The sequence below is a fragment of the Passer domesticus genome, chromosome 13 (genome assembly GCF_036417665.1).
Source record: "Passer domesticus isolate bPasDom1 chromosome 13, bPasDom1.hap1, whole genome shotgun sequence".
Lineage (NCBI taxonomy): Eukaryota > Metazoa > Chordata > Aves > Passeriformes > Passeridae > Passer > Passer domesticus.
Genome location: NC_087486.1, coordinates 1,705,584 through 1,732,948, shown reverse-complemented (window position 1 = coordinate 1,732,948; position 27,365 = coordinate 1,705,584). Strand labels below are relative to the sequence as shown.

Sequence of the window (27,365 nt, the reverse complement as noted above, 5' to 3'; positions counted from 1 at the left end):
GGCTGGGACACGGCCGGGACACGGGCGGGACACGGCGGAGCGGTGCCAGGTGCCCCAGCCGAGCGGCCCCGCGGCTGTCCCGCAGCGGTCCCGTATGCGCGGCTCCCGGAGCGGCGCCGCGGCTGCGGAGCCCTGAGCGGAGCCGAGCCCTCCCCGCCGCCCCGGGGCTGCCGCCGGGCCATGGCCGCGGCGGGGACAGCGCTGCCCGGCGGCAACGCCAGCGCCAACCAGAGCGCCGCCGACCCCACGGTGTCGCGGGACGTGTGGGTGGTGGGCATGGGCATCCTGATGTCCCTGATCGTGCTGGCCATCGTCTTCGGCAACGTGCTGGTGATCACGGCCATCGCCCGCTTCCAGCGCCTGCAGACCGTCACCAACTACTTCATCACCTCGCTGGCCTGTGCCGACCTGGTCATGGGGCTGGCCGTGGTGCCCTTCGGCGCCTGCCACATCATCATGGAGATGTGGAAGTTTGGGAACTTCTGGTGCGAGTTCTGGACCTCCGTGGACGTGCTGTGCGTCACGGCCAGCATCGAGACCCTGTGCGTCATCGCCGTGGACCGGTACTTCGCCATCACCTCCCCGTTCAAGTACCAGAGCCTGCTGACCAAGGGCAAGGCGCGCGTGGTCATCCTGGTGGTGTGGGTGGTGTCGGGCCTGACCTCCTTCCTGCCCATCCAGATGCACTGGTACCGGGCAGACCACGAGGACGCCATCCGCTGCTACCAGGACGAGATGTGCTGCGACTTCTTCACCAACCAAGCCTACGCCATCGCCTCCTCCATCATCTCCTTCTACCTGCCCCTCGTCGTCATGGTCTTCGTGTACGCCAGGGTCTTCCAGGTGGCCAAGAAGCAGCTGCAGAAGATAGACAGGAGCGAGGGGAGGTTTCACACCCAGAACAAGGAGCAGGAGCAGAAAGGGGGAGCCGGGCACCGCCGCTCCTCCAAGTTCTTCTTGAAGGAGCACAAGGCCCTCAAAACCCTGGGCATCATCATGGGCACCTTCACGCTGTGCTGGCTGCCCTTCTTCATTGTCAACATCGTGCACGTCATCCAGGACAACATCATTCCCAAGTACGTGTACATCCTCCTGAACTGGCTGGGCTACGTCAACTCTGCCTTCAACCCCCTGATCTACTGCCGCAGCCCCGACTTCAGGTACGCCTTCCAGGAGCTGCTGTGCCTGCGCAGGTCGGCCCTGAAGATGTACGCCAACGGCTACTCCAACAGCAACGGCAGGAGCGACTACAACGAGGAGGACAACGGCTACCCCCTGGCCCCGGATAGAACCTGCGACTTGCTCTGCGAGGAGGGCTCCTTCCCTCGCCCCGAGGACTTTTTGCACGGCAAAGGTACTGGGCTCGGCGGGGAGGGGGCTGGGGGCTCGGGCGGGGGTTGCACAGAGGAGCCTTTGCAAGGAAAATTGACCTCCTTTCATAAAAATAGTGGTTCTTTTTAGAGAGTGCCTAGAAACTAACAGCTGTGAGAAACCCCGAACTCTGACTCTGCAAAGCAGGGCTGGCTCCTGGCAGGGTGAAGGGGCTGCTGGCAGCCCCCCCTGGTTCGGGGCACCCCCCGGGGGTCCCTTAGCGGGGTGGGGGATGCCAGGCTGTGCAGAATGCTCGTCCCCGGAGGGACATTCTGGCCGTGGCCGGGGCTGAACTGAGCTGGGGCTGAGCTACCTCATGACCTTGCTGGGAGCTGGGAGCGGGGCTGGACCCCCCTGCCCCGCGGGGCTGCTCCCGGTCCCCTTCTCCCAGCCCCGCCGGTGGCTGTGGGAGCCCTCCCGGCCAGGAGGGCACCTGGGGCGGGGGTGGCAGCATTGCCCAGCCCGGGGCACTTTGCAGAGGTGGCAAAACCCCTGAGTTTGATCTGCGACAAACCGGCGGGGAAGGGATGCAGGCAGGGGCGGGCTCGGCGCTGCCGGCTCTGGGACAGTTTGATCACCGCCCAGAAACTGCGAATGCTCTCTGGGGTTTTGTTTTACCAAGTGCTACGGGACTTTCTGTAGGGGAAAAAAACCCAAAATAATGTTAGGAATAAACGGAGCGTACGCCTAGAATGTGAGCCTGTGACTGTGGCACTCAGGAATGTGGCACTGGGAAGTCGGGTGACACGCGGCTACAGTCACAGCCCGGCCAAAAGCTCGTAAAGCGCCCGGTTTGTTTAGCTGCAAGGCTCGGGTGACAGCGAGCCCGGGGAGGTGGGACGGGAGGAGGTTTGGATTTTCCGTGGCACCTTGGAAGCGCCGCTCCGACCGCGGCACGTCTGCAGGTCGCTTGGGATGGGGTTTTGTGGAGGGGGTTTTGTGCCCTGTGCCAGGCTCTGCCAGGTGTCACCGGGCAAGGTGGGCTGGGGACAAGACAGAACAGGACGGGACAGGACAGGACAGGACAGGACAGGACAGGACAGGACAGGACAGTCCCTGGCTGGATTTGTGCTGGGGGTGCACCCCGGTGTGACACGCTGGACCAGCGGTGGGGAGGGTGTGCAGTGCGGGGTTCTTTCAGGAATACTCGGGAACAGGGCAGGAAAAGCTCCCGGGACCTCTCGGGCCGCGGTGTCCCGGGGGATGCTCGGGGGATGCTCGGGGGATGCTCGGGCGTGCGGACCCCCCGCACCGCGGGGGTGTTGGTGGCGTTGTCGCTGTCGCTGTGGTCAGTTTGGGGGTGTGGGGGTCTCTGGGTGCCCGGGACACCCGGGTGGGTGGCGAGTGCCCCCCCGGGGCTGAGTGCTGCTCCTTTTTCTATTTCCCAAAGTGCTGCTGATCCTGCCTGGGAAGGAGGAGCAGCTCTAAGAGCCCTGTCCTCCCCAGGCGCTGTGACTGACGGGCTCCTCTTGTCCCCTGCCAGCTCAGCACTGCAGCAGGGACAGGGAATGTGGCTTTTGACCCAGTCAGGTTTGTCCCAGTGAAGAATGGACCCATCCAAGTTAAAGGAATTCAGTTCTTCCAGCAGAATGCTGTGGGAAATGGTGTCAAAGCTTAATTAAATCCAGGCAGGCATCACCCACAGCCTTTTCCTCATCCATGGAGTGGCCACGCTGCCACAGGAGATCAGCTCCCTGTTTTCCAGCTCGGGGGTACCTGGAGGACAGCTGGTTTTCCTGTTAAAGACTGAGGCCAGGAAGGCTTTGGGAACCTCAGCCTCATCCTGCCCTGCTGCCCGGGCAGGGGTGCCAGCAGTGCCCCGGTGCTCGGAGGGCGCGGCCAAGGAAGGCTGCGGTGACACGGGGACATTTGTGGCCTGAGAGCACGCAGGGCAGCCCGGGGCAAACACGGGCAGGGGCAGGGCAGGAGCGGGGCTGGCAGTCAGCACTGCTCGCTCCGCGCTGCACGGGCACCCAGAGCCCCGGGCTGCGGGGTGTGGGGGCTGTGGGGAACACTCGGTGCAGGTGCACACCTGGTGTAGGTAACACTCGGTGCAGGTGCACACCTGGTGTAGGTAACACTCGGTGTAGGAACACACTTGGTGTAGGTCACACTCGGTGTAGGTAACACTTGGTGTAGGAACACACTTGGTGTAGGAACACAGTGTAGGAACACTACTCAATGTAGGTACACACCCAGTGTAGGTAACACTCGGTGTAGGAAAACACTCAGTGTAGGAGCACACTCAGTGTAGGTGCACGGTGTAGGAACGCTACTCAGTGTAGGTACACACTTGGTGTAAGAACACATTTTGTGTAGGAAAACAGTGTAGTGAGTGGGTACACTCTGTGTAGGTGCACAGTGTAGGAACACTACTGAGTGTAGGTACACACCTCGTGTAGGAACACATTTGGTGTAGGAAAACAGTGTAGGTGCACACTCAGTGTTGGAACACACACAGTGTAGGTGCACACTCAGTGTAGGAACACAGTGTAAGTGCACACTTGGTGTAGGTGCATACTCAATGTAGGAACACGCTCAGTGTAAGAACACACTCAGTGCAGGTGCACACAGTGTAGGAACACAGTGTAGGTACACAGTGTTGGAACACACTCAGTGTAGGTGCACACTTGGTGTAGGTGCACACTTGGTGTCATGCATACTCCGAGTAGGAACACACTTGGTGCAGGTACACAGTGTAGGAACACTACTCAGTGTAGGAACACACTCAGGGCAGGTACACAGTGTAAGAACACACTCAGTGTAGGTACACACTTGTTGTAGGCACTCACTCCGGGCTGCAGATGCAATTGAGCTCCGTGCAGGCTGTGATTATTAACAGCATTCAGGGGAAATGAGAATTAACCTCTTGATTGCAGAGATCAATATCGCTGCCTGGTTGATCTCTATCACTTTATCTCCTGTCAGTCTCTTCTGCTGTGCAATGCCCAGGGTTGGAGGGGGCACAGAGGGATGGTCTGCACTGCTGGGGGGTCAGGCCAGCCCCCAGCAGGCTCCAGTTCTCCCCAGCTGGAGGCAGGACCCTGTGGCACAGAGACTTCCCATGCCCACATCTCTGCTGTGGTTTGTATTTTCACTCTGATGAATTATTTGCATTTCGGTAGCACTTGCGGAGCAGGGTTTGTTGTCCAAATAATTGTTCTCTTTTTTTGGCTTCCTCTTCTTACTTCAAATATTGTGGCTGTGGGTAGCCAAAGCTGAGATGAGTGAGTGATTGTTTGCAGAACCACTCCAGCACCCAGAGCACGTGGATGTGGAGGGGACAGGGAATTTTGGGCTGTTTGCACTGGACAAACGACCTCGGTGCTGCAAAGCTCAGCTGCACTGCCAGGAAACCTCAAGCTTGCAGTGGAGTCTGGGTGTTAAAAAACTGCTTTCTTTTCTCTAAGGCAACATTGGTAAAACTGGTGAAATAGAAACTGTGCAGCTCTGGGGGCAGCTGGAATAAAAAGAGAGAAATAGTGGATGAAAGAATGTTATGGCACCACCAAAGCCAAACCTTTCCGTGGTTGGGAAAAAGAAAACCAACTTTGGCCTGTTAAAATATTTGTATTAAAAAGCTTTATAGACACATTAAAAAACTGAGCATTGAAGTCAGGAGTCGCTGTTTAAATTGGATTTTAGGATTTCACACTGGCAGAGTTGGCTCAGGTTAAACACATCTGATCAAACACACGGTGGTGACTTCATTGGAGGGAAATCAGTGACAAACATGAAATTCTTCCTGCAAACAGAGCAGGCTGAAGCAAACACTGCTGCTGGCTGTACCTCGTGCCACTGCCACAGAGGTGGGGACACAGAGGGGACACAACCCCGGGTGTTGCTGTGCAGCCAGCTGGAGCTTGGCCCTACCCTCACTGCTTTCATCCACTTTGGCCAAACAGATTGTTTTTGTTTTTAAAGTCTTGCTGGAGTGAACGCCACAAACACAGCTTGGGTGTTGTTACAAATTCCTGCCCTGGCTCCTGCCAGGGACTGGGGCAGTTTCCACACCAGGGCAGTGTTTGCTCCATCCCCCAGCACAGAAAGCTGCTGGGTTACACCAATCCTTTGCCTCCTGTGAGCATTCCTGGGCAGCTTTGGCTGTCTGGGCAGCCAGGGCTGGAAATGCTGCTTGCTGTGGGACTGGGAGATGTGGAAGTGAACAAAGAGGGAAAAGGTGCAGATCCCCACCTGAATTGTGCCTCGAGTGCCTTTTTAGGGCTGGCTGTTCCCAAAGTGCCTCGCATCCCAAATTGTTCAGCAATTCCTGCAGTCCAGCACTGCCCACAGGGACATCTTGTGCTGTCCTGGGTGCCAGGGCTGGACCTGTGGAGCTGGAGCCTGTGTTTGGAGTTTGTTTTCACAAACAGGACGGGACTGCTGGGGTACATTCTTTGAGCTTTCATTGCAGCCCCAGCCTCAATGCATGGCTGAGACAATAAAGATGTTAAAGCTCATGTACAGTGAGCTTACCTTTATCAATTCCCACAGACCTCACTCTGGGGTGAGGGTGAGGCCCCAGCACAGCAGAGAGGGAGGGCAGAGATTGCGGTTCCTAAATGCCCCCAAATGTTTGAAAATGGGCCAGGGATTAGGAGTGTGGAAAGGAGAGCCTGCAGAGGGAGTGATGTGTGAGCAGCACACGGCTCTGCCCCCTCTCTCCCAGCTGCTGGGCTTTGCAGAGCTCATTTCAGGTTTATTTACTACAAGGGCTGCATTTGTGCCACCCCAGGAGGGCATTGCCAGGCAGCCTCCACTCACCCCCCAGCATCTCTAGCCCTTGTGGTGTAGAATCACAGACCCTTCTAGGCTGGAAAAGGCCTTGAAGGTCGAGTCCAGGAATAGCCCAGCATTCCCATTGATGCAGATCCCTCTGCAGAGCTGTCCTGCCCTCCAGCAAGGCAACATTGCCCTGCATTTATGAACTGAGTGAGGATGTACTCAATCCCCTCATCCAGATCATTAATGAAGATATTAAGTGAGGCTGGCCCCAAACTGAGCCCTGGGGACACCTCTGGTGACTGAGCACCAGCTGGATTTATCCCATTCCCACTTTCTGGGTTTTTAGCCCAGTCAGGTTTGTCCCAGTGAAGAATGGACCCATCCAAATTAAAGGAATTCAGTTCTTCCAGCAGAATGATGTGGGAAATGTGTTAAAGCTTAATTAAATCCAGGCAGGCATCACCCACAGCCTTTTCCTCATCCATGGAGTGGCCACCCTGCCACAGGAGATCAGCTCCCTGTTTTCCAGCTCGGGGGTACCTGGAGGACAGCTGGTTTTCCTGTTAAAGACTGAGGCCAGGAAGGCTTTGGGAACCTCAGCCTCTCCCTCATTCTTTGTGTCTCCCCAATAAAGGATGGAGATTCTCCTTAGCTGTCCTTCTCTTGCTGATGTATTTATAGGAGGATTTTAATTGTCTTTTTTGACAGCAGACATTAAATTCTAGCTGGGCTTTGGTCCCTTTAACTTTTCTCCCTGCATCTCCCTGCAACCTCATTGTCCTGAATTTCCTGCCCCTTTCCCAAAGGTCCTGGACTCTCCTTTTTATCCTGAATCCCAGACAAAACTCTCTGTCCTGCCAGCCTTGTTTTCTCCCCTGCTGGCTCATCCAGCACAGGGGCACAGGCTGCTCCTGCACCTTTAACTCCATCTCCAGACCCCACAGACCGAGGAGAGGCTCTGTCCCTGTCTCTGCCAGCTCTCTGCCTCCCGGTGTTTATTTTCCCTGGGTGATGAACCCATTTCCCAAGAAGATGGCTTCATGAGCACGTCCATTCCTCTGGCAGGAGGGAGCACAGCCCTGCTCTCTGCCAAAGTGCCACCCTGAGAGCAGCAGGGCAGCTTTCCTCACCAGGCAGAGTCCCTGGGCTGTGGGGATGGAAGGGGCACCTGGGGAAGGGGCTGCTGCTCTTCTTCCCCCCGTGTCCCCCTCCCCAGCGGCCCTGGGGCAGCCCCTTGGCTGACCCCACTCTTTGCTAGCTCCTGCAATGGGAACAGGACCCAGAGAGTGCTGCAGCTTCAGGGGAGCACAGAGGGACAGGCAGAGCCACTCCAGGCTCCCTGAGATCCGTGTTCTGCAGGGTGGGGGTTCCTTTCATTGCTGTTTGCTCAGTTTCTCTGCTCCATGGCCACCTTGGCATCTCCTCCCTGTGCAAAATCCTCCTCCAGTGTGAAAGCTTGGCTCTCTCTGAGGCTTCAGCCCAGCAGCCCCAGCATTTCTGCCCCTTGTTCTACTTTTATTGGAGCTCTTCTGAAAGCAAACACCAGCACTAATCTCTCTTGCTGGGGGCAGAGAGAGCAGAGCAGAGGACACAGTCTCGAGCTACGTCAGGGAAGGCATAGGCTGGATATTAGGGAAAAAAATTTCACTGAAAAAATAATAAAGCACTGGAATGCTCTTCCCAGGGAGGTGGTGGAATCAGCATCTCTGGATGTGTTTAAAAAAGGCTGGACATGCACTTGGTGCTATAGTCTAGTTGAGGTGTGAGGGTTTAGGTTGGACTCATGATCTTAGAGGTCTCTTCCAACCTCATTATTCTGGGATTCTGTGATTCTGGGATTCTGGGATTCTGTGATCTGGGATTCTGGGATTCTGTGATCTGGGATTCTGGGATTCTGGGATTCTGGGATCTGTGATTCTGGGATTCTGGGATTCTGTGATCTGTGATTTTGCAGCGAGCACACAGCCCGGGCTGTGAGGATGCTGGGGCTTGGCTACACCCTCACATCAACACATTTCTGTGGGGCACCAGCTGCACCCACAGCGACCTGAAGATGCTTTTTGTCATTTTCCAGAGCGGGGCAGGAATGTTCCAGCAGCACTGGCTCCTGGGAGATGCTGTTCCCACAGCAAACCCTGTGGAACAGCCCTTCCCTGTTGTACCCTGGTGTTTGCCTGGCACAGACAAAGCCCCTTGGGGTTTTAGGGACACTCTAGACAGAGCTGCAAATGCAGTTTGCACAGCTTGGAAGGAGACTCTCTCTCCAGGACACAATCCCTGGATCTGGCAGCTGGAATTGCTGTGTGTAAAGGTGCTGAATCAAGCACAGTATTTAAGGGGGCACTGAGATTTTTTTTAAACTTTCTCCATCATGAAAAAAAGTGGATTTGCTGCTTCTCCATGCATGCAATTTCAGTTTTGCCATTTTCCCTATGGCAGGAGCATCCAGCTGAATTTCTGTGCAATATTTCCAGTGCCAGGGAGAGTGGATTGGGAAATATTCACTTGTTTCCTGTCCTTGGTAAGACATTTTTGCACAAGTGCACATATAGATACGTGTCTGTGTGTATATATCCATTATCTACATACAGCAATTCGTAGAGCTGTACATAAACAAGGAAATGTAAAGGGCTTGCTGTGCCAGGTTAGTACAGAGATGAAGATCTGTATGTTCAAAACTCCGAGTATTTATTGCAGTTCATGACGTGTTGAAATAAAGAGAATTTATGGGACTTATTCTGTAGTCAAGTGTCCTTGCTTAAAGCCATTTCTCCCATATTTCCCAACATCTTCCCAGTGAATCCTTCAGGGCTCATTAAAGAAAACCAACACCTCAAGGAGCAGGGAGGAAACACAGTGTGTTTCCTTAATTTATTAATTATTTAAATATATAATAGTATATAAAATATATATAAATTAATTCCTTAATTTATTAATTATTATTACTATTTTATTTTATTTTATTTTAGCATATTTTAGTACATTTTAGTATATTTTATTTTATTTTAGTACATTTTATTTTAGTATATTTATTTTATTTTACTATATTTTATTTTATTTTATTTTATTTTATTTTATTTTATTTTATTTTATTTTATTTTATTTTATTTTATTTTATTTTATTTTATTTTATTTTATTTTATTTTATTTTAATTATTCCAGTGCTTTCAGCCCTGGCAGGGGAGGGGACTGTGGGTGCTCAGCACTCTCTGGTTTTCCCCTCTCCCATCAGGATCTGCAGGGGTTTAATCCTCTGCTGCTGTCACCAGTGCCAGCATCCCCTGGGGCTGGGAGGGAGCTGCAGCTCCCCCAGCTGTGGGGGTTTGGAATTTGGGCTGGGAGAGGGTGAGGAGGTGGCTTGTCCTGCAGGAGCGGGGTGGCAGCAGCACTCCTGCCTGCCCCAGGCTGCTCCATCCTGGAAAATCTCCTGGAGGTGTTTCTTTGGAGAGGCACCAACCTCCTGGCCTGTCCTCTGGTGTCCTGACGTCCCTCCTGCTTCAGGTGGGGCTGAGGGAAGAACAGGAGGGATGCAAAGCAGGATGCCAGCCCAGAACGTGGCAGTGACGAGGATTTGGTGTCCTTTGTGCCACTCAAGCCCAGGATGAAGCCTTGGCAGCAGAGGACACTGTGCCCTGCACATTTTGAGGCTTCTCCTTTCCAGAAACAACAGCAGGGAATTGTGTCGCTGGGGCAGGGAGGTTGCACCAGGCATTTCCTGCCAAATTATAATAATTAGTGCTTTCAAGGGCTAGAGAGCCCCAGCCATGGAGGAAAAAATCAGTCAGGCCTTCAGCATCCGTGGGGGAGCAGCAGCTGCCACCCACCTTTCCCCATTCCTGTTAAACAGGGCATTCCTGACAGGGAATATTTCACTGGAAATGTGGTTGGGGTTAAGAGGTGCTCAGAGCCAGGCTTTATTTCCCCTCTCCTGGCTCTGATCCTCCAGGAATGCCAAGGAAAGGTCTCAGGGAACCCCAGTGGCCACTGGCAGAGCCTGAGGGCTCACGGACACAATCCCACAGCAAGGGGATGTCCCAGCCCCAAAAACAGTCCCCCAGTGGCTCTGGGAGGTTCAGGCTCTGCAGCCTCAGCACAAACAGCAAATGGCCTCTGGGGAGGCCCTGCCAAGTCCTTTCTCCCTCATGTAAATATTTTTTCCTCTTAAGTGTATGTGAGTGTGAAAAACCTCTCCTTCATCTTTGTTTTTTTTTCTCCCCTGGCTGAAGGAAATGCTTGTTCATCCCTGGGTGGGAACAGCTTCGTCTTGATCCTTTGCAGCTGAAGCAAGAAGCACGCTGCTGAAAACATTTCTCATCACCCCCAAAGCCACACTGCAATCAGATTAAATGGTGCCTGTCAGGACGTGACCTCCTTGGTGGCTCCTTGGAGGTCCCACGGGACAGCACATTGTGAGGCAGCCTTGAAGCAGACTTCAGAAGCAGTGCAAAATATCCCTGGGGTTTCAGGATCCCAAAGCCTGAAAGTCCCCCCCTGTTGTGTTTGACAAGTGAGTGGAAGTGCGTGGCTTTTTTTTTTTCTGAGAAAAACTGGAGACCTAAATAAGTTTCTTGCAGTCTGGCCTTGAAATCAAATGTCTCAGCGGGAGCTGTGTGTATTTGCTGATGGTGGTGGTGAAAGGAAGTGTGTCTGCACACAGCAGAGCTGGTGGCACCCCAAAATACCTGCAGAGGAGCAGGCTGGGGGGACTGGGTCAGTTCACAGGGGAATCTGTTCTCACTGCCCAGAGCTTTCCTCCCTCTCCCTTCCCCTCACCTGCCTGGGAAAGGCTGGGATCAGGCTGTCCCCCCTCTGCTCCAGCCCTCGAGCTGAGCTCTGCCTCATGAGAATCAGGAGTCATTGCTGGTGGTGGTTTTTGAGAGGAGCAGTGTCAGCAGCACCGCCAGCCCTGCACGAGAGAACGATGCTGAGAAAAACCTGAACCAGCCTGGCCTGGGGCTGGGGCCTCAGCAGAGCCCAAATCCTGCTCTGAGCTCTGCCTTGACACCAGGGTGTGTGTTTCAGGGCAGGATCTGTGTTTGTGTGCAGGATCTGCATTTCTGTTCAGGATCTGCCTTTCAGGGCAGGATCGGTGTTTCTGTTCAGGATCCACATTTCAGTGCAGGATCTGTGTTTCAGTGCAGAATCTGTGTTTCTGTTCAGATTCTGTATTTAAGGACAAGATCTGTGTTTCTCTTTAGAATCTGCATTTCTATTCAGGATCTGTGTTTCTGTTCAGGATCTGCCTTTCAGGACAGGATCAGTGTTTCTGTTCAGGATCCACATTTCAGTGCAGGATTTGTGTTTCTCTTCAGGATCTGTATTTCCATACAGGATCCAAATTTCAGTGCAGAATCTGCCTTTCAGGGCAGGATCTGTGTTTCAATGTAGGATCTGCATTTCAGGGCAGGATCTGTATTTCTGTTCAGGATCCACATTTCAGTGCAGGATCCACATTTCAGTGCAGGATCTGTGTTTCTCTTCAGGATCTGTATTTCAGTGCAGGATCTGTGTTTCTGTGCAGGATCTGTATTTCAGGGCAGGATCCACATTTCAGTGCAGATCTGCCTTTCAGGGCAGGCAGCCTGGCTGGTGCCTCTGCCCTCCCACGTTGGCCGTTCCCCCGTCTGCTCCCGGAGGTTTGGGAGATGATGGTTGCCTCTGGAATGAGCAGTAGCTTTGCTTCCTTCTTGCTGCCTGCCAAGGCATGGCTGGGAGGGCGTGGGGCAGGCGTTTCTGTCATTCTGGAGCCGGGGATGCCTTTGGAGTGAGTGTGTGACAGGTATGGAGACAAACCAGGACAGCCGCCCTGTCCCCTGCCTGGCCTCGGAGATAAGGAGCTGGGAATGGGGAATCACAGAGCCACTGAGGTTGGGAAAGACCTCTCAGAGAATCCAGCCCAACCTCTGACCACTTTGCCAGCCAGAATGGCTGAAGGGGAAATGGGGTTTTCCCCGTGGAAGGGCTGTGGGAAGGGGTTGGGTCCTGGGCTTTGGCATCCGTGTCGATCCCAGGAGTTTTGTTGGTCTTAATTTGCTCTTTATTTCTCATCCTGGGGTCTGCACAATGCCAGGCAGGAGCTGTGGTGTGTTTGGAAGGGACAGGTCAGCGTTGCCACCTCTGCTGGTGTGTCTATCATGCAGTTCTCCCCGTGTGACCAGGGCTGTGCCCCTGGGAACACGAGGTGTCACTGTCACTGTCACTGTCACTGTCACTGTCACTGTCACTGTCACTTTGCTGAGGTGGCTGATCCATGGGCAGCCCCAGAGGATGATGGAGGGACCCACAGCTCACTGTGCCCCAGGGAATTCCTTGCCTGGCAGCAGTAGGAAACCATTTTGTGTTGTATTTTTTCAGTCTTGAGTAATCCTAACGTAGAAGCGACTGCAGCCCCTGCCAGCTTGCTCCATTAACCTCGAGCACCTGCTGAATTCTCTTCCTCCTCCTGCCCTGGTGGAACAGGTTGTGTTTGCAGCAACTTTCCTCCTCCCCTGGGGGGATTCATCCCAGGGTACCTCAGTTCTAGGCAGTGGAGAAGGGATTGCATCGATGCAAATGGGGTGGACAGTGCAGGCTGAGAATGGAATTCCTGCACAAATGTTAATTCCAGGAACAGCCAAGCCAGGTCCATAGGCTGAGAATGGAATTCCTGCACAAATGTTAATTCCAGGAACAGCCAAGCCAGGTCCCAGGCTGAGAATGGCAATTCCTGCACAAATGTTAATTCCAGGAACAGCCAAGCCAGGTCGGTGCTGGGGCTTTGCTCGAGGAAATTAATCCCCTGTGGGTTTAGCCAGGAGTTCCAATTCCTTTTTGTTACAATTAATAAGAGAAATGTATTAATTTCTGAAGGGATTCTCTGCTCTAGTGCAGACCAGGGATGGTTTATCCTGCTCAGAGGTTGCCTGGAAGTTTTTCAGGCTGTGTCTTTGCAGAAGGAAGGGGTGTCCACTTCTTCCCTGGATAAAAGAGTCTGGGACAAGCCAGAGGAGCATCACCTCCTAAATCAGTGTCTCCTGTCCCTGCCAAGCCAGAGGAGCACCACCTCCTAAATCTGTGTCTGCTGCCCCACCCCGCTTCTCCCCACAAGAATCCTCACCCCATCCACGGCTCCTTCAAAGGATGGTGATGGGAATAACGAGCACTTTGTTGTTAATAATAGAGGCAATCTCCAGATGAGCTGCTGAGGGATTAAAGGGCTGCCGGACTGGTTTTGGAGGTGAGAAAAATGGAGCTGAATAAATGTGTGGAGCTGAATAAATCCCACCCGCTCCTCCTTTCATCTTCCTTACATGGAATTCATTGAAGTTCGGCTTCCAGTAATTTATGGGAAGCTCAGTTATCATTCCCACAGCCCTCTTAGTGATTTCTGTGCACAGAAACCATTTTGTCATTGCACAGCACAGGGTTTTTTTGGCCAATTTATGTGATCCTGAGCCCTGCTCTGTCCTCCTGCCTTTGCAGTGAGCCCTGGAACCACAGGGCCAGGTGTGGAGGAACCAGACAATGTCACCCAGCTCTGTGAAAAGCTGGGGTCCTTCAGATTTCAGTGCTGTCATAACCGTGAAGCTGATTTAAAATAAAACACGCCTGGAAATCTCCCATATCAGCCCCTCAGAGGGCTGTAGTGAGCTCCTTGGACACTCCTCCCATTCCTACAAGTCTTGGGACCACCCATTTCCAAGTGAGGTTTCAGGTGACAGCTGAGCATCTCAACCTTCCTAAAGAGGAGGGAAATTACAGTAAATAACTTTAAAATAATTATTACAGTAAATAAGGGACCAAAATGAAACCCTTGTGTCCCCTTGGCATCCTCCCCCTGCCATTTTGGCACATCCCTGCACTTTTCCCTCTGCAGGGAGTGTGTGTGTGGTTTCCAGCCCCATCTCTGGGGTCAGGAGGACAGGCTGGGCTGGCTGCTGTGCTGTGAGCTGGGCTTTGCCCTGGGAAGGGTGGACAAGGCCACCCCAGGGCTGCTGCTGGCAGGGGCAGGGAGGAAGGGCTGCATCCATCAAGTGCAGCAGGTCACCGTGACTGCAGCCATGAGATCAGCACCAGCCCAGCTCCACCCCGCAGGGAAAGCTTTTTATATCTCCCTGGCAGTGCCAACCATTTGCTCAGGCCCTGCAGAAGGGGCTTGCCAGGGAGCAGAGCAGGAGAGCCCAGCCCTGGTGCTGTCACACGAAATAACACGACGTGGACACGCTGCTCCCTCGAGGTAAAAAAGGCACTTTTAATTTCTGACTCCAACATTTATAGATTTCCAAAAGTGACTCCGTGGACTGGAGGGTGACAGTGCCACCCCTCCAGTGACACTGGACAAACCAAGAGTCCATCAAACCTCTCCTCCTCCACAAAAGAACACAAAACAATAAGCTATTTACAGAAAATGTGTGAGAAAGTTCATTACAAGACGGTATACATCAGAAGGCTTAGAAAAACTTAAAAAATCAGGGTGACAGGAGCTGGGCTCTGGGAAAACAGGCTGCGTTTGCCCAGGTGTGATGGGCAAACAGCCCTGGGAGCCTGGCCCTGCCTGGCTGCTGGCTGTTGTGTCTGCCTGCGATAGCATCAGCACCCTGCTGCCAGCCCAGCTGGGCTTGGCTGAGCCAAACTTGCTGTGAGCCCAACCGTGCTGGAGCCTTTTCCTCACGGGTTCAGCCCTGGGAGTGTTCACCAGGCCTTGGCACAGCTCCTGTGCTCCACCCTTTGATGTGGGGGAGAAGGATCAGGGGAAAAAAAATCGGGATTTACTCTCACTGAGTAGCAGGTACTGCTGAGTGAGCGATTGCCCGAGGCGATTTTGGGGATGAGGTTTAAGCTCTGGAGTGGCTTTGGAAACAGTTAGTGGGGATGTGTTGCACAAGAGGCCAGCTGGGGCTCTGTCCCTCTCCCTGCCCTGTGTAATTGTGCATTTCTGACCTGCTTGTCACTGATTTAATGGGATGGAAGATCCATGAAATGCAAGCAGCATCCTCCAAAATCCAGCGATTTAACCACGAGTGCAGGAACTGCCACTCCTCCAGGCTGGAATAAATGTTTGCTCTGGGGTGGCTCCAGTGGGAAGGGAGAAACAGGGGCAGTTTGAATCCAGGGAGTAAGTTCTGTGAGGAGGGGATGGGAAGGAGGGATGATGGATGCTCCACCCTGGGCAGACAATTTCTGAGGGGCAGAACACACTGCTCGGGCTGCAAAAGAAGAATTTCTTCTTGTCCTCAGGTGGGAGACAGCAGCACGAGCAGATGGAGAGGATATTCCTGGTTTCTGTGCTAGGAAGAAAAGCCCTGGCTGAGCACTCATTTTCCAGGCACTGTTGGACTTCCTAGAACACAAATCCTTCTGCATTTTCCCCTGACACTGAGATATTTTGCATAAAACAATCAACCTGACCACCCCAAATCCATTTACAAGTTTTCCAAGAAATCCTCGGAGCAGTCAGAGGAAATCAGAGTTCAGAGCTGAATTCCACAGGCGATGACGCCGAGTCTGGGGAAGGATTTTCACTGCTGGAATCCAACTGTCCACAAATGCTGCTTTCTTAACATGTGGGATGTTTTTGGTGTGGATCCCCTCCAGGCATTCACAGGCACCTGCTGATAATCCCGCTTCTGTCAGATCCCTGGCTCTTTCCCATCTGGAGGATCATTGCTGGCTCTTTTCTTGGGAGGATTTGGTGGTGTCTCCATGATTTTGACATTCTGTGGCCTCCTGAGCTTGGCACAGCAGTGCTCCTGCCTCTGGGTTTCAGGAACTGGGAGAGGACCCTGGAGATCATCCCAACATCCCAGCAGAATCCCCTGCTCACAGCAGGGCCAGGGACAGCAGCTTGCTCAGAGCTTTGTGCTTGGATTGTGGCAGGAGGGAGCTGAAATCCCATCCCAGATCTTCCCTTGTGTGGAGTCAGGGCAGGTGGAGGAGAGATTCCAAAATCCCATCCCAGATCTTCCTTTGTGAGAAGCCCAAAGGCAGGTGGAGAATTCAAATTTCATCCCAGATATTCCTTTGTGTGGATTCAAGGCAGATAGAGGGGAGATTCCAAAATTCCATCTCAGATCTTCCTTTGTGTGGAGTCAAGGCAGGTGGAGAATTCAAAATTCCATCCCAAATCTTCCTTTGTGTGCAGCCAAAAGGCAGGTGGAGAATTCAAAATTCCATCTCAGGTCTTCCTTTGTGTGCAGCCAAAAGGCAGGTGGAGAATTCAAAATTCCATCTCAGATCTTCCTTTGTGTGGATTCAAGGCAGATAGAGGGGAGATTCCAAAATTCCATCCCAAATCTTCCTTTGTGTGCAGCCCAAAGGCAGGGGGAGGAGGGGATCTGTTCCTACAGGGAGAAGGTTGTTCTGCCCATTGTTAACTTGTTTGGCTTGGGTTTAAGCCCTGTGTTAGTTGGAATATCTGCAGAGGAAATTGGGTGTAAGCCAGGCTTAGGGACAATCTACACTCTGCTGGCATCACTCCAAGAAAAGGAAATTACAGTGCCACAAAGCCAGGGGAAAGCATTGCCTGCATTGGTTTAGATGGGATTTTGGGATTAAATCCTTCCCTGCGAGGGCTGCCCCATCCCTGGCAGTGCCCAAGGTGAGGTTGGATGGGGTTTGGAGCAGCCTGGGACACTGGAAGGTGTCCCTGCCATGGCAGGGGTGGCACTGGGTGATTTTAAGGTCCCTTCCAGCCCCAGTCATTCTGTGATTCTATCCCTGCTCCCTGTGTTGAGAACAACATTCAGTCTGTTCAGTGATTTAAAAACCCCACAAGACCCAAAGCAATCAGTGTCCTTCCACTTCCCCCAAACTGACCAGAAGGAAAAAACCCTCAGAAAAGCTGGGGCAAGGGAAATGGGATGACAGAGCTTTTAAAAGCCTGTTGCCTTGCAGCTGTTCCCATCCTGGCTGCTTTCCAGAGGGAAAAAAGAAGTCCTTCAAACCCATCAATTAATGAGGACATTATTTCTCAGCAAAGGAGATGAAAATCCAGGTTTGGGGTTTAGGAACGGAACTGCACCAGGGTGGGAGCCAGGGATCTTCACTTAGGGAAGTTTGAGTGATATCCCAGTGCTGGGGCTCCTGCAGGTGGGGGTTAAGGGCACAGAGCACTTGGATCTTCAGAGAAGTTTGACACCACAGCCAGCAGTAGATATGTGGAGTTAATTTGGTGCCTGGCTCATGGGGAAAGCTGGACACATGCTAAGAACTAACTGGGAATTTGTGTCCCAGTTTGGCTTTGTGGCTTCTGGAGCAAAGGCCCAGCTGGGCTGTGCTGGGCTTGGCACAGCAAACTGGAAGGGATGAGCTGGAATTCTTCCTTTCCTAGATAAAAGTGATCACAAACCAGACTGAATCTGGGATTGGGACACTCTGGGGTTGTTTTTTATGCTGCACCTTGGCTTTTTATCAGGTGTTCACAGGTTTTTCTTTTCCCTTGAGCTGTGCAGGAGCACCTGATGGTTCCTGTCCTGTTGCTGAGCCCCGGGATTCCTCTCACACCCTGCACTTGGAGCAGATGCTGTTTAAATGTTCCAGGAGGAGCTGTTGGCAAATGGGGGATGACAGGTTGCAGAAACAGGATAAAATAGCAGGAGATTCCAAGGAAAGCTTGGAGAGGCAGGAAAGGAAAGGGGCACAGTCTGGAGAGGAGCTGTGCCAGGCTTGACTGGGTTGTGAGACCCCCGTGGAGGTGCAGACTGTGCAGGGCAAGGCTGGCAGATTTTCCTGGTTCCTGGAGGGCTGGAGCAGGAAATTCTGTCTTGCTTTGCCCTCATTCCACCCTGAATCCTTGGATTGCTTGGGGAGGAGCTGCTCAGCTGCCTTGCAGAGAACTCCATGTCCACGGACATCCAGCTCCCATGGAGATTTCCCAGGGTACAGCGTTCAAATGGAGTGAAGCAAATACAACATTTATGGAATCAGAGATTCCAAGAACGGTCTGGATTGGAAGGGACCTTAAAAATCATCTCATTCCACCCCTGACATGGGCAGGGGCAGCTTCCACTATCCCAAGTTGTTCCAAGTCTCATCCAGCCTGGCTTTGGACACTTCCAGGGATCTAGTGGCAGCCACAGCTGCTCTGGGCACCCTGTGCCAGGGCTTGCCCACCCTCACAGGGAAGGATTTCTTCCCAACATCCCATCTAACCCTACTCCCTTTCAGTCTGAAGCCGTTCCCCCTGTCCTGTCACTGCTGCTCCTGCTGATTTGCAAAACCACTTAGTGCAAAGCATTAAGACAATCCACGGGGAATTTGTTTTCCTCTTCATCCTCTCCTTGACCCTTTAGGAGATGTCCCCTGGGAGCCATTTCAAGCTCCTGCCGTGACTCTGTGGGCAGCAATCCATTCCCATTGACTGGAAAGGGAATTCTGACTTTCTCATCAGCTCTCCACCCTGTGCAATGGCTGTCCTTGAGCCTGGGATTAATTAGGACTGATGACCAAAAATGTCATAATCAGGCTTCCACCTCTCCTAGGACTGTCCTGAACCAGAAGAAGGGAACGTAAAGGAGAGGATTCCAGCTGGGAAGTTGTTAACAGGGCTGTGCATCCCTGGCTTTGTGGGATGTGGCTGATCCATCCTGCTGAATCCAAGATTCCCACAGGTGACCAGGCACCGCTCAGGACCAGAGGCTGCAAGGTTTCCTCAGCCAACTTCTGTTTTGAGTATTAAGCTCTGCCTTGTGAACCTTGAGGAATTCAGCTCCCAGGGCAGAGGAAATGTTGGAAGGGGTCAGGCGAGCTGTGCTCTGTCCGTGTCACTGGGAGCAGCCAGCAGCATTCCAGGACAACATCTGATTTTGTGCTTTTACGAGGCAGATGTTTGGGAGAAGGGCTGTGCTGTTTATTCCAGCTGCCATCTCCCAGCCCCGCTCCCGCCCGGAGCCCATAAATAAAGATTCTTGGGATCATGCCGCCGTTTGGGCAGCCCTGCCTCCCATCAGGGCCTGGACAAGCTGCAAACCCCGCTCCCCCTGCACCTCGCTTTTACAGGGGAATAAATCAGGGAGGGCTAAATCCTCTCTCGGTGACACGAGGATAAACGCGGGATGGCCGCGCTGACGTGGGCGCCGCGCTGGAATTGTGGAGTTTGATTCCTTCATTTGGGAGTCCTGCTGCTGATTTACTGCAAAGGAGCTTGGGCTCAGCGTGTCCTGGGACTGAGCAGCAAGGCAGGGCTTGCTCTGGGATGCAGGGCTGACGGCAGAGCAATTCCATGGATTTTGCTGGAATTGATTCACAGAATTCACAGAATCACAGAATTCACAGATTCACACACAATCACAGAATCACAGAATTCACAGAATCACACACAGTCACAGAATTCACAGAATCACCAGGTTGGATCACCTTCAAGACCATGGAGTCCAGCCCAGCCCCAACACCTCAGCTAAACCCTGGCCCCCAGTGCCACATCCAGGCTTTGTTAAACACCCCCAGGGATGGTGACTGCACCACCTCCCCGGGCAGCCATTCCAGAACTTTATCACCTTTCTGTGAAAGTTGATGGAAATGAGTTGCAGCCCCGGCACAGTTTGGGCCTCAAAGAGCTCCTCGATGAAAGGAAGGATAAATCCTGTGTAAAGTGATTATTCCCATTGGCTGACCCTCTTCCAGGAGAGCCCCACAGGGATGAATCCCAGCCTTTGGCTCGTGTGAGGATGATGATGGAGAGCAAGGCAGCACACACCCTGGTGCCACCACGGAGGCACTGTGATCCCAGGGGAGGAGCTGCCCCTGGAAGTGGTGCCAAGAGCTGCTCCAGAGGGGTGGGAATGCTGCTCTTGGCTGCACTTTTCTCCTCCAAGAGGACCCAAGGAGTTGTTGAAGGCAGCAATCAGGGTGTTAATCCTCACTTGTTTTTCTAGGCTTCCTCACTTGTTTTTAAAGGGTTGGAAGTGAAGGAATGTAAAAGAGGTGCTGGCCCCTCTCTGCCGTGGCTCCAGCCCGCAGCCCGTGGGTTTAAGCTCTCTGTGGATATTCCCTCTTGGATATTAATGGTAATAATTATGGATGTGAAGTGGATATTTCCTCTTGAAGCTGCAGGGCTCCCCAAACAGCTCCAAAGAGACTTTGCAAAGGAGTGCCTGGAATTCTGCTGGCTGCTTTTAGGGAAGCTGGAGAGCCCGGTGGCCACCTCAGGGCCTGCCAGCCTGGCCCCATAAATACCACTGGGCACAGGGTGATTTACACTGCTCTGCTGATGGCACCTGGCCAACTCTTAATTGTTCATAAGTGACTTTTTAAATGGCTCAGAGTGGCTTGGGTCACCCAGGGCGAGAGGCAGTCGTGTGTGGCACAGCTGCTTTCAGGGTCCAGGAGATGCACTGGGTGACCTGAGAGTGACCTCAGGCTGGACCTGGGACCTTCTGAGGGTCCCCTGGAGGAGCCTCTCTCAGCTGGAAGGTGCCCATGGAGGTGCAGTGAGAGCTAACAGAACATTGTCCCAATTTTCCCACCTGTCTCATTCTCACTGAATGACTCTGCTCATGGTGGAGTTTGCCAGGAGGGACCAAACTGGGATTATTGCCATGGAAACTGGAGATTGGGTGGGAAGCTCCTCCAGTGGGGCAGCAGGATGGGGCTTTGCACTTCTGTGTCCTGTCAGACTGTGTGGCTTGGATGTGGAACACCACAAAGTCATTATTGTGATCATCTTGTGTAGGATATCCAGAAACATCGACTTCCTTCGTTTTCCTGGGAAAAGCCAAACCAGGATCTGAGCCCCTGGAGGGATGGGGGTGATGAGCAGCACCACCATAATGAGCACAACTCTCTAATTACAACAGCAGCAATCAAACCCCAGCAGTGTGGGATGCAGAGCTGGACACAGAACCTTGCTGAGCTCTGTGGCTCCATTCCCTGAACACAGAAATTGAATTATTTTGGAGTATCCCCTTTTCCTTCCCACTTGAACTCCAGAGGTGGCTCTGCCCTGGGAGCTCTGGGAAGGGTTCAGGTTTCCTTGGAAGCTGACAAGCACCATCTATAGGATTGCTGCAGAAGAGGCCTCGGGCTCCCAGCTGATCAAAAAGGGCAGTTTTTCCTGCTGTTCACTCTCAGTTTCCAGATTTGTTCTGGAGAAACTCCAGCGTGCTCAGCATTCCACAGTGCACACAGTCACAGCTTCCTCATCCATCCCTCGTGGCTGGGGGGATTGTCCTCCCTGGACAAACTGCTGCCCCTTGGTCTCCTGGGGGAATGCTGCCTGTGGAAATTGCTGGAATTGCAGAGCTGGGATTATTTCACACAGGGATTTTCTAAAGAACTCATAACCTGCAAGATTTCCACTTTTCCTCGGGAATTGTAGGGACAGGACAAGGGGGAATGGCTTCAAATTGACAGAGGTGGGATATTGGGAAGAAATTCTTCCCTGAGAGGGTGGGAAGGCCCTGGCACAGGTTGGGAAGGAAGAAGGGAGCAAGGAAGGAAGGAAGGAGGGATAAACACACTTTGCAGGGCAGATGGAGTACAAATAATGTTTTTAAAGAGATGCTGGCAAGGGACTCTGGTGCAAATTATCCCTGTCACGTTGGAACTTCATCCTTGATTTGCACAAGAAATACCACTCCAGTTTGGATACCCAGAATTCTTCTGAGAGAGGCATTGTGTTCCCAAAGAGCAGATATGGGTTTTTTTTCCCTCTCTGCAGATCCTTTTTGGCTTTAAAGCTGTTTTCTTCTCCTACACACACAGATGATAATCTTTTACATGTCCTTATTAAAAAATATCACTTCCAGAAAATAAAAACACTGGCATATTCTGTACTTGTTCCTTTCTCTATCTGTGAATTAATTTCCCATTTTTTCATCTGACCTGTCAGTCATTTCGTATCTCCACAATCAAGGAAAGAGGTTTAATCTCTCTCCTGGCTTTGCCATCCGAATCCCTCCTCTATCCCAACCTCCCTGTGCTAAATTAACGCTGCTTTCCTTTCTCCTTGTCCCCCACAGAGATCCCTGGATGCCCAGGCATGGTGGAGAGCTGAATGAGGCAGCCTGTGTTCCTCACCCTGAGCTCGTGAGGGCTCTGCAGAGATGGAGTGGGAGCACGGCCTCGCTTCCCTGGGCCGGGGCACGCTGTGGGAAGTGACTGCCCTGGCCAAGGTCCTCATCCCAACCCATCACCCACCACGCAGCGCCTCCAGGAGAAGCTGGCCAAGGACAACCAAGGGACCAGGAGAGGCTCTGAGAGCCTTGGAGGACACCAGGAAGCCACAGGAACTGAAGGAGGGCATGTCCAAAGCGTGACAAAAGGTGCCGAGGGTTTTTCCCTGGGAAAAGCCTTTCCAAAAGGGAGCAGCAGGGTCTCCAGCTGGTTTGGAAGAGGCACAGCCAGGTCAGGAGCCCAGCAGGACGTGCTGATGGCAGCCTGTCCACCTGCTGGGTGGGGATCCAGGGGAAACAGGAATCTCCAAGACCAAGAGAGAGGAGCGTGGAAGATTCCTCTGATTTATTCTGTGCTGGTTTCTCCTTCTGGTGTCTTCTCTGTCTACCTCTTCTCCTCTAGAGAGCACGGGGGGCCCTGACTGTCACCAAGGAGCAGGATTGGCACAGGGCAGGAATGGGGCCTCTGTTCTCTCCTTGCTCCAAAAAACCTCCAACTGTCCTGCCTTGGGCAGGCTGGGACCTGGCAATCCTTTCCTTGCAGGAAGTCACATTTCAGCAGGACCAGCCTCCCTTGGGAGCCAAGGTTTCCCACCTGAGGCTCAGAGCATGGCAGGACATCCATCCCTGTCCTGCAGCTGTGGGAAGGAGCACACCCAGCTCCTGACTTTGGATTGTGGAAAACCCACTGAGCAGAGAAAGAGATGGAGGGACTTGCGACCTCAGGCAGAAAACAGCAGGAAAAACTGGCTGAAAACCACAAAAATCGTGCACCTTGGAGTGGCAGGTGCTGGCCCAGCTGCAGCTCTGTGGTCACTGAGCTGCTCCCAGACCTGGGCAGGACGTGCTGGTACTGAGCTGTGGGAGCCCCATCTCAGACCTTCCCTCTCGGGCTTCCAGCTGCAAAACCCTTCCCTCCAGTGCAATCCTATTTATTTATTTATTATCTCGCTGCTTGATGTGAAGCTGCTAAAGGAGCCCCCTCCCCACAAAGAGCCAGCCTGCGTGAGGGCACTGGGCAGAGGGGCAGGACACAGGGACAGCTCCCAGCAGTCACCTCCCGCTGTCCTGGTGGGGCTGGACTTGGTGGTCTTTGAGGTTCTTTCCCACCAAACCCACCCTGCAGTTCTGTAAGATCTGAAAAGGATGTCCCATGCCTGGAGTTGTCCAAGGATGGGTGGATGGGGCTCTGAGCACCCTGGGGTGCTGGAAGGTGTCCCTGCCCATGGCAAGGGGTGGCTTGGGTGAGCTTTAGGTCCTTCCACTCTAGGATTCAATGGAGAGGGGTTGGGCACACGAGGGAAGAGGAAAAGCTGGGACCAGGATTGCTGGTCTCAATGCAATTTGGATCTTTCAAGGACTAAGAGCATTTAATTCCCACCCCAGCTGGGAACAAATCTTCAGCTGGGCAGAGCTTTGCTGGGAAGGACAGAGGCTGCAGCCCCTCTATCCTGACTTGTTTTGTGCAGGGCTGTGAGAGTTGCTCACCTGGGGGGCTCTCAGGTGCCCTGCTGCTCTCCCACAGCTTTCAGGATACCCTGAAATCCCTTGGCACAGCTCCCAGCTGCCCTAGAGAACCTGATTTGTCCCTTTGCTCTGAAGAGCCCTGCCAAGGCTTAGTCCAAAGCTGAAGGGAGATATTTCCCACCAAAACCTGTTCCTCAGAAGATTCCTGCCTGGCTCCAGTCCCTTATTCTGTACTGGAAACACGGTCCTTGGGGTTGTTGGCAGGTTAGGGACATCCCTGGGGTTGTGGCAGATCCCTTTCAACCCAGTCCCTGATGTGCCAGAGCAGGTACAGGAGAGGAAGGGATGAACTTCAACCATTTGCCAGCCCAAAGGCAGAGACCTGCCTTGCAGAGCTGTCCAAATCCATCTGCCTGTCCCTTCAGGCTTGCTCCAGGGATTCCACCCTTGCTGGATCTATTTCTGGGCGCCCTGACCCCGGGTTACTGTGCTGTCCCCTGGGAGGTGGCTCCGTGCTCCACAGCAGGAGCTGCTGGGAGTTTCCCACCTGCGTTTGCTCCTGGAAACTCCATTCCATTTCCCCTCGTGCTGCTCCTCCAGCCCTGCTGTTCACGTCCTCCTGCCACCTCAGCAGGGCTCCTGTCCCCTTCCGAGACCCTCCCTGGCTCCCTGATTGCTGCTGTTCCCTGTGCTGAGCTGCTCATTAATGAGAATGCAACCCTGGCAGTGCCCAGCTGCTGTGCCAGGTCATTACTGAGAATCCAAACCCTGGCAGTGCCCAGCTGCTGTGCCAGGTCATTACTGAGAATCCAAACCCTGGCAGTGCCCAGCTGCTGTGCCAGGTCATTACTGAGGATCCAAACCCTGGCAGTGCCCAGCTGCTGAGCTGGTCATTACTGAGGATCCAAACCCTGGCAGTGCCCAGCTGCTGTGCCAGGTCATTACTGAGGATCCAAACCTTGGCAGTGCCCAGCTGCTGCTCCCTCCCTCGTTTGGGGTGCAGGGAAGGGGCAAACTGAGCCAAAATGGACCAGTGTTGGCACTGAGCACTCGTATCCCAAAATATCAGGAAGAAATCCTTTCCCGTGAGGAGGGTGGGGAGGCCCTGGAATGGATTTCCCAGAAAAGCTGTGGCTGCCCCATCCCTGGAAGTGCCCAAGGCCAGGCCTGGCAGGGCTTGGAGCCACCTGGGATAGTGGAAAGTGTCCCTGCCCATGGCAGGGGTGGGAATTAAATGATCTTTAATGAATTAAACAGTCTTTAATGAATTAAATTATCTTTAATGTCCCTCCCAACCCAAACCATTCCAGGACTCTGTGATCCCACAGGGACAAGTGCAGGGCCAAGGCCCAGCTCAGCAAAGCCCAGCCTGAGCTCTGGCAGTGGGAGTGCTCCAGTTTTCCCCCTGGGAACGTGTGGGGAATGGGAATTGTGCTCTGCCCTGCCTGGGAGTCCCCTCCAGGGGCTGGGGGCACACGGGGGGCTGGCCTGGGGGGCTCCGGGTGCAGCTGGGGCACCACGGGGGGGTCCCAGCTCTGCTCCTGTCACCGAACAAACTGCTCCCACTAATAAAGGATGGAAAGTGCTGCTCTTGCCACTCTTCTTTCTCCCAGCTGGCACCCCAGGGAGGGCTGGTGGGAGCACAGAAATGCCAGGGCACCCCGGGAGGGGCTGTGGCACCCCAGGGAGGGGCTGGATGCAGTCACGAAAACCGGGGGGAATCAAACACAGAGTGCAGGGACAGGGATTGCTGCTGCTGGGGGTGGTGGGTGCCAAAAACTCCAGCTGGGAATGGGCTGTGGGGCAGGCTGGAGTGGAGCTGGGCACTGTCTGTGGGGCTGCAGGAGGAGGAGGCACCAAACACACCGAGGAGGAGGAGGGAAGAGGGTGAAGGGCCGCGAAGAAGGTGCTGAGCATGCCAAGGGTTTCACAGAGGAGTCTGGGGTCTGCTGTGGCACTGTGCTGTCCCCTGGGCTGGTTCTTCACCCACATCTCAGCTCCTGAATTCCTGCTCCCCACCCCTGCTGTTCTCCCGGCTGACCTGGGCAGGGTGGCAGTGACAGCATTGCAGCTCCTCAGGAGCATTGGCAGGGGAAAAAAACGATCCCCAAACAAGGAGAGAATCAAAATGACACATTTCCAGCTGAATTAATGACGAGACAATTAATCATGCCAATTAAAGCCAGTGGAGAACCCGGAGAGCCCTAATCCATAAAGATGCTCCAGGCAGCAGCACCCTGGGGCTTCACACTGCCCTGGCAGGAGCTGCAGGCAGCACTGCCAGGAGAATTTGGGAATGTTATCACAGAACAGCCCAAAAAGGAGAATTTGGGAATTTTATCACAGAACAGCCTGGAAAGGAGAATTTGGGAATTTTATCATAGAACAGCCTGGAAAGGAGAATTTGGGAATTTTATCACAGGCCAGCCTGAAAAGGAGAGTTTGGGAATTTTATCACAGAACAGCCTGAAAAACTGCACAGATCCCTGTGGAGTCACCCCCTGCTTTTCAGTGCTACTGAGCACTAAAATGCTCATCCCTGCTGCCTGTGGACATTCCCAAAGTCACCTTGTGTGCCACCCACCTACCTCAGAGCTTGCCCACCCTCTGCAGGCATGGATGGATTTCCCCCAGGATGGATTTTCCTCCTGGATGGATTTCCTCCAGGATGGGTTTTCCTCCTGGAGGGATTTCCTCCAGGATGGATTTCCCCCAGGATGGATTTTCCCCCTGGATGGATTCTCCCCCAGGATGGATTTTCCCCCAGGATGGATTTTCCCCCAGGATGGATTTTCCCCCTGGATGGGTTTCCCCCCAGGATAGATTTTCCCCCAGGATGGCTTTTCTCCATCTCCCAACCTTTCCATCTGGATTTACAGAGCTCTGGGACTGGAGAAGTGTGAGTTCTTTTCCAGGAGCCCCAGACAGCCCAGCGAGCCCAGACATCTCCCTAAAGCTCCTAAATCTTGCGAGCAAAGGGCTGTGAGGAGATTGCAGCCCGCGGCTGCTATAAACCCTCTCTTCATCCTTTCATGGTCCGAGGTATGGACATGAGTTACGGCAGCTCTAAACCTCCCCAGAGCAGCTTTCTTGAGCGCCTGCTACAGAGCATTGCTAAGCCCAGATGTCAGCGCTAGCTGCCTGAATGAGGCTGTTATACGAGGCACTTTAATCCTTCCAGGAATCCAGCGATCCCTTTTCCACCCACAGATCCACTCCTGGCTCTGGTTTTTTTCTCTCCTGCTCGTTCCTCGAGGCTCTGGCGCCGTCACCCCTGGCAGCCCCATCGTTTCCAGATGCAAACAGATTCCTAAAAACCCCACATCTGGCTGGGTTTGGGGCTACCTGGCAAGCTACAGAGAAAGCAGGGGCTTCTCTTGTGACTGCTGCAATTTTTGAGGTCATTTTGCCCCAGCAATCCCTGTGCCATGCCTTCCTGGGGTGCCCTGTGGCTTCTGGGGGGTGGATTGTGCTGGGGGATGGAGCAGGATGGAGGGGCTGTGCCCTCAAAGAGCCACGGCCACCCCAGCACAGCCACATCCCTTTGGGATGGCCCTTCCTCTCTCAGCATCCTTTTTAAATCCTGATTTAAAGCAAGCAGCAGGTGCTTTCCCTGCTTTCCTTATTTCCCTTCTGGAGGTTGTGTCCCTTTCCTTGCCTTCCTTATTTCCCTTCTGGATGTTTTATCCCTTTCCCCGCCTTCCTTATTTCCCT

At 53.3% G+C, this 27,365-nt stretch overlaps 1 protein-coding gene across 2 annotated transcripts; it reads left to right on the top strand.

Annotated features, from left to right (window-relative positions):
* ADRB2 (adrenoceptor beta 2) lies at positions 1 to 25,237 on the top strand. 2 transcript variants are annotated; one of them, XR_010347132.1, is made up of 3 exons: positions 1 to 1,354; positions 22,032 to 24,397; positions 24,494 to 25,237. XR_010347132.1 is itself a non-coding variant. In XM_064387777.1 (2 exons), the coding sequence occupies exons 1-2, from the start codon at positions 181 to 183 to the stop codon at positions 22,064 to 22,066; spliced, it is 1,209 nt and encodes a 402-aa protein (XP_064243847.1). In that variant the 5' UTR covers positions 1 to 180; the 3' UTR covers positions 22,067 to 25,237. The 2 variants fall into 2 exon arrangements, 1 of the variants encoding a protein (XP_064243847.1); XM_064387777.1 differs by having other exon boundaries at positions 22,032 to 25,237.
* Positions 25,238 to 27,365: the final 2,128 nt, after the last annotated feature.

What these genes read in the sequence shown, in the direction of transcription:
- ADRB2 (XM_064387777.1), top strand. Translation starts at nt 181, where the DNA reads ATGGCCGCGGCGGGGACAGCGCTGCCCGGCGGCAACGCCAGCGCCAAC. An exon ending in GGACTTTTTGCACGGCAAAG is followed by an intron (nt 1,355 to 22,031) that starts GTACTGGGCTCG and finishes TGTCCCCCACAG; the next exon opens with AGATCCCTGGATGCCCAGGC.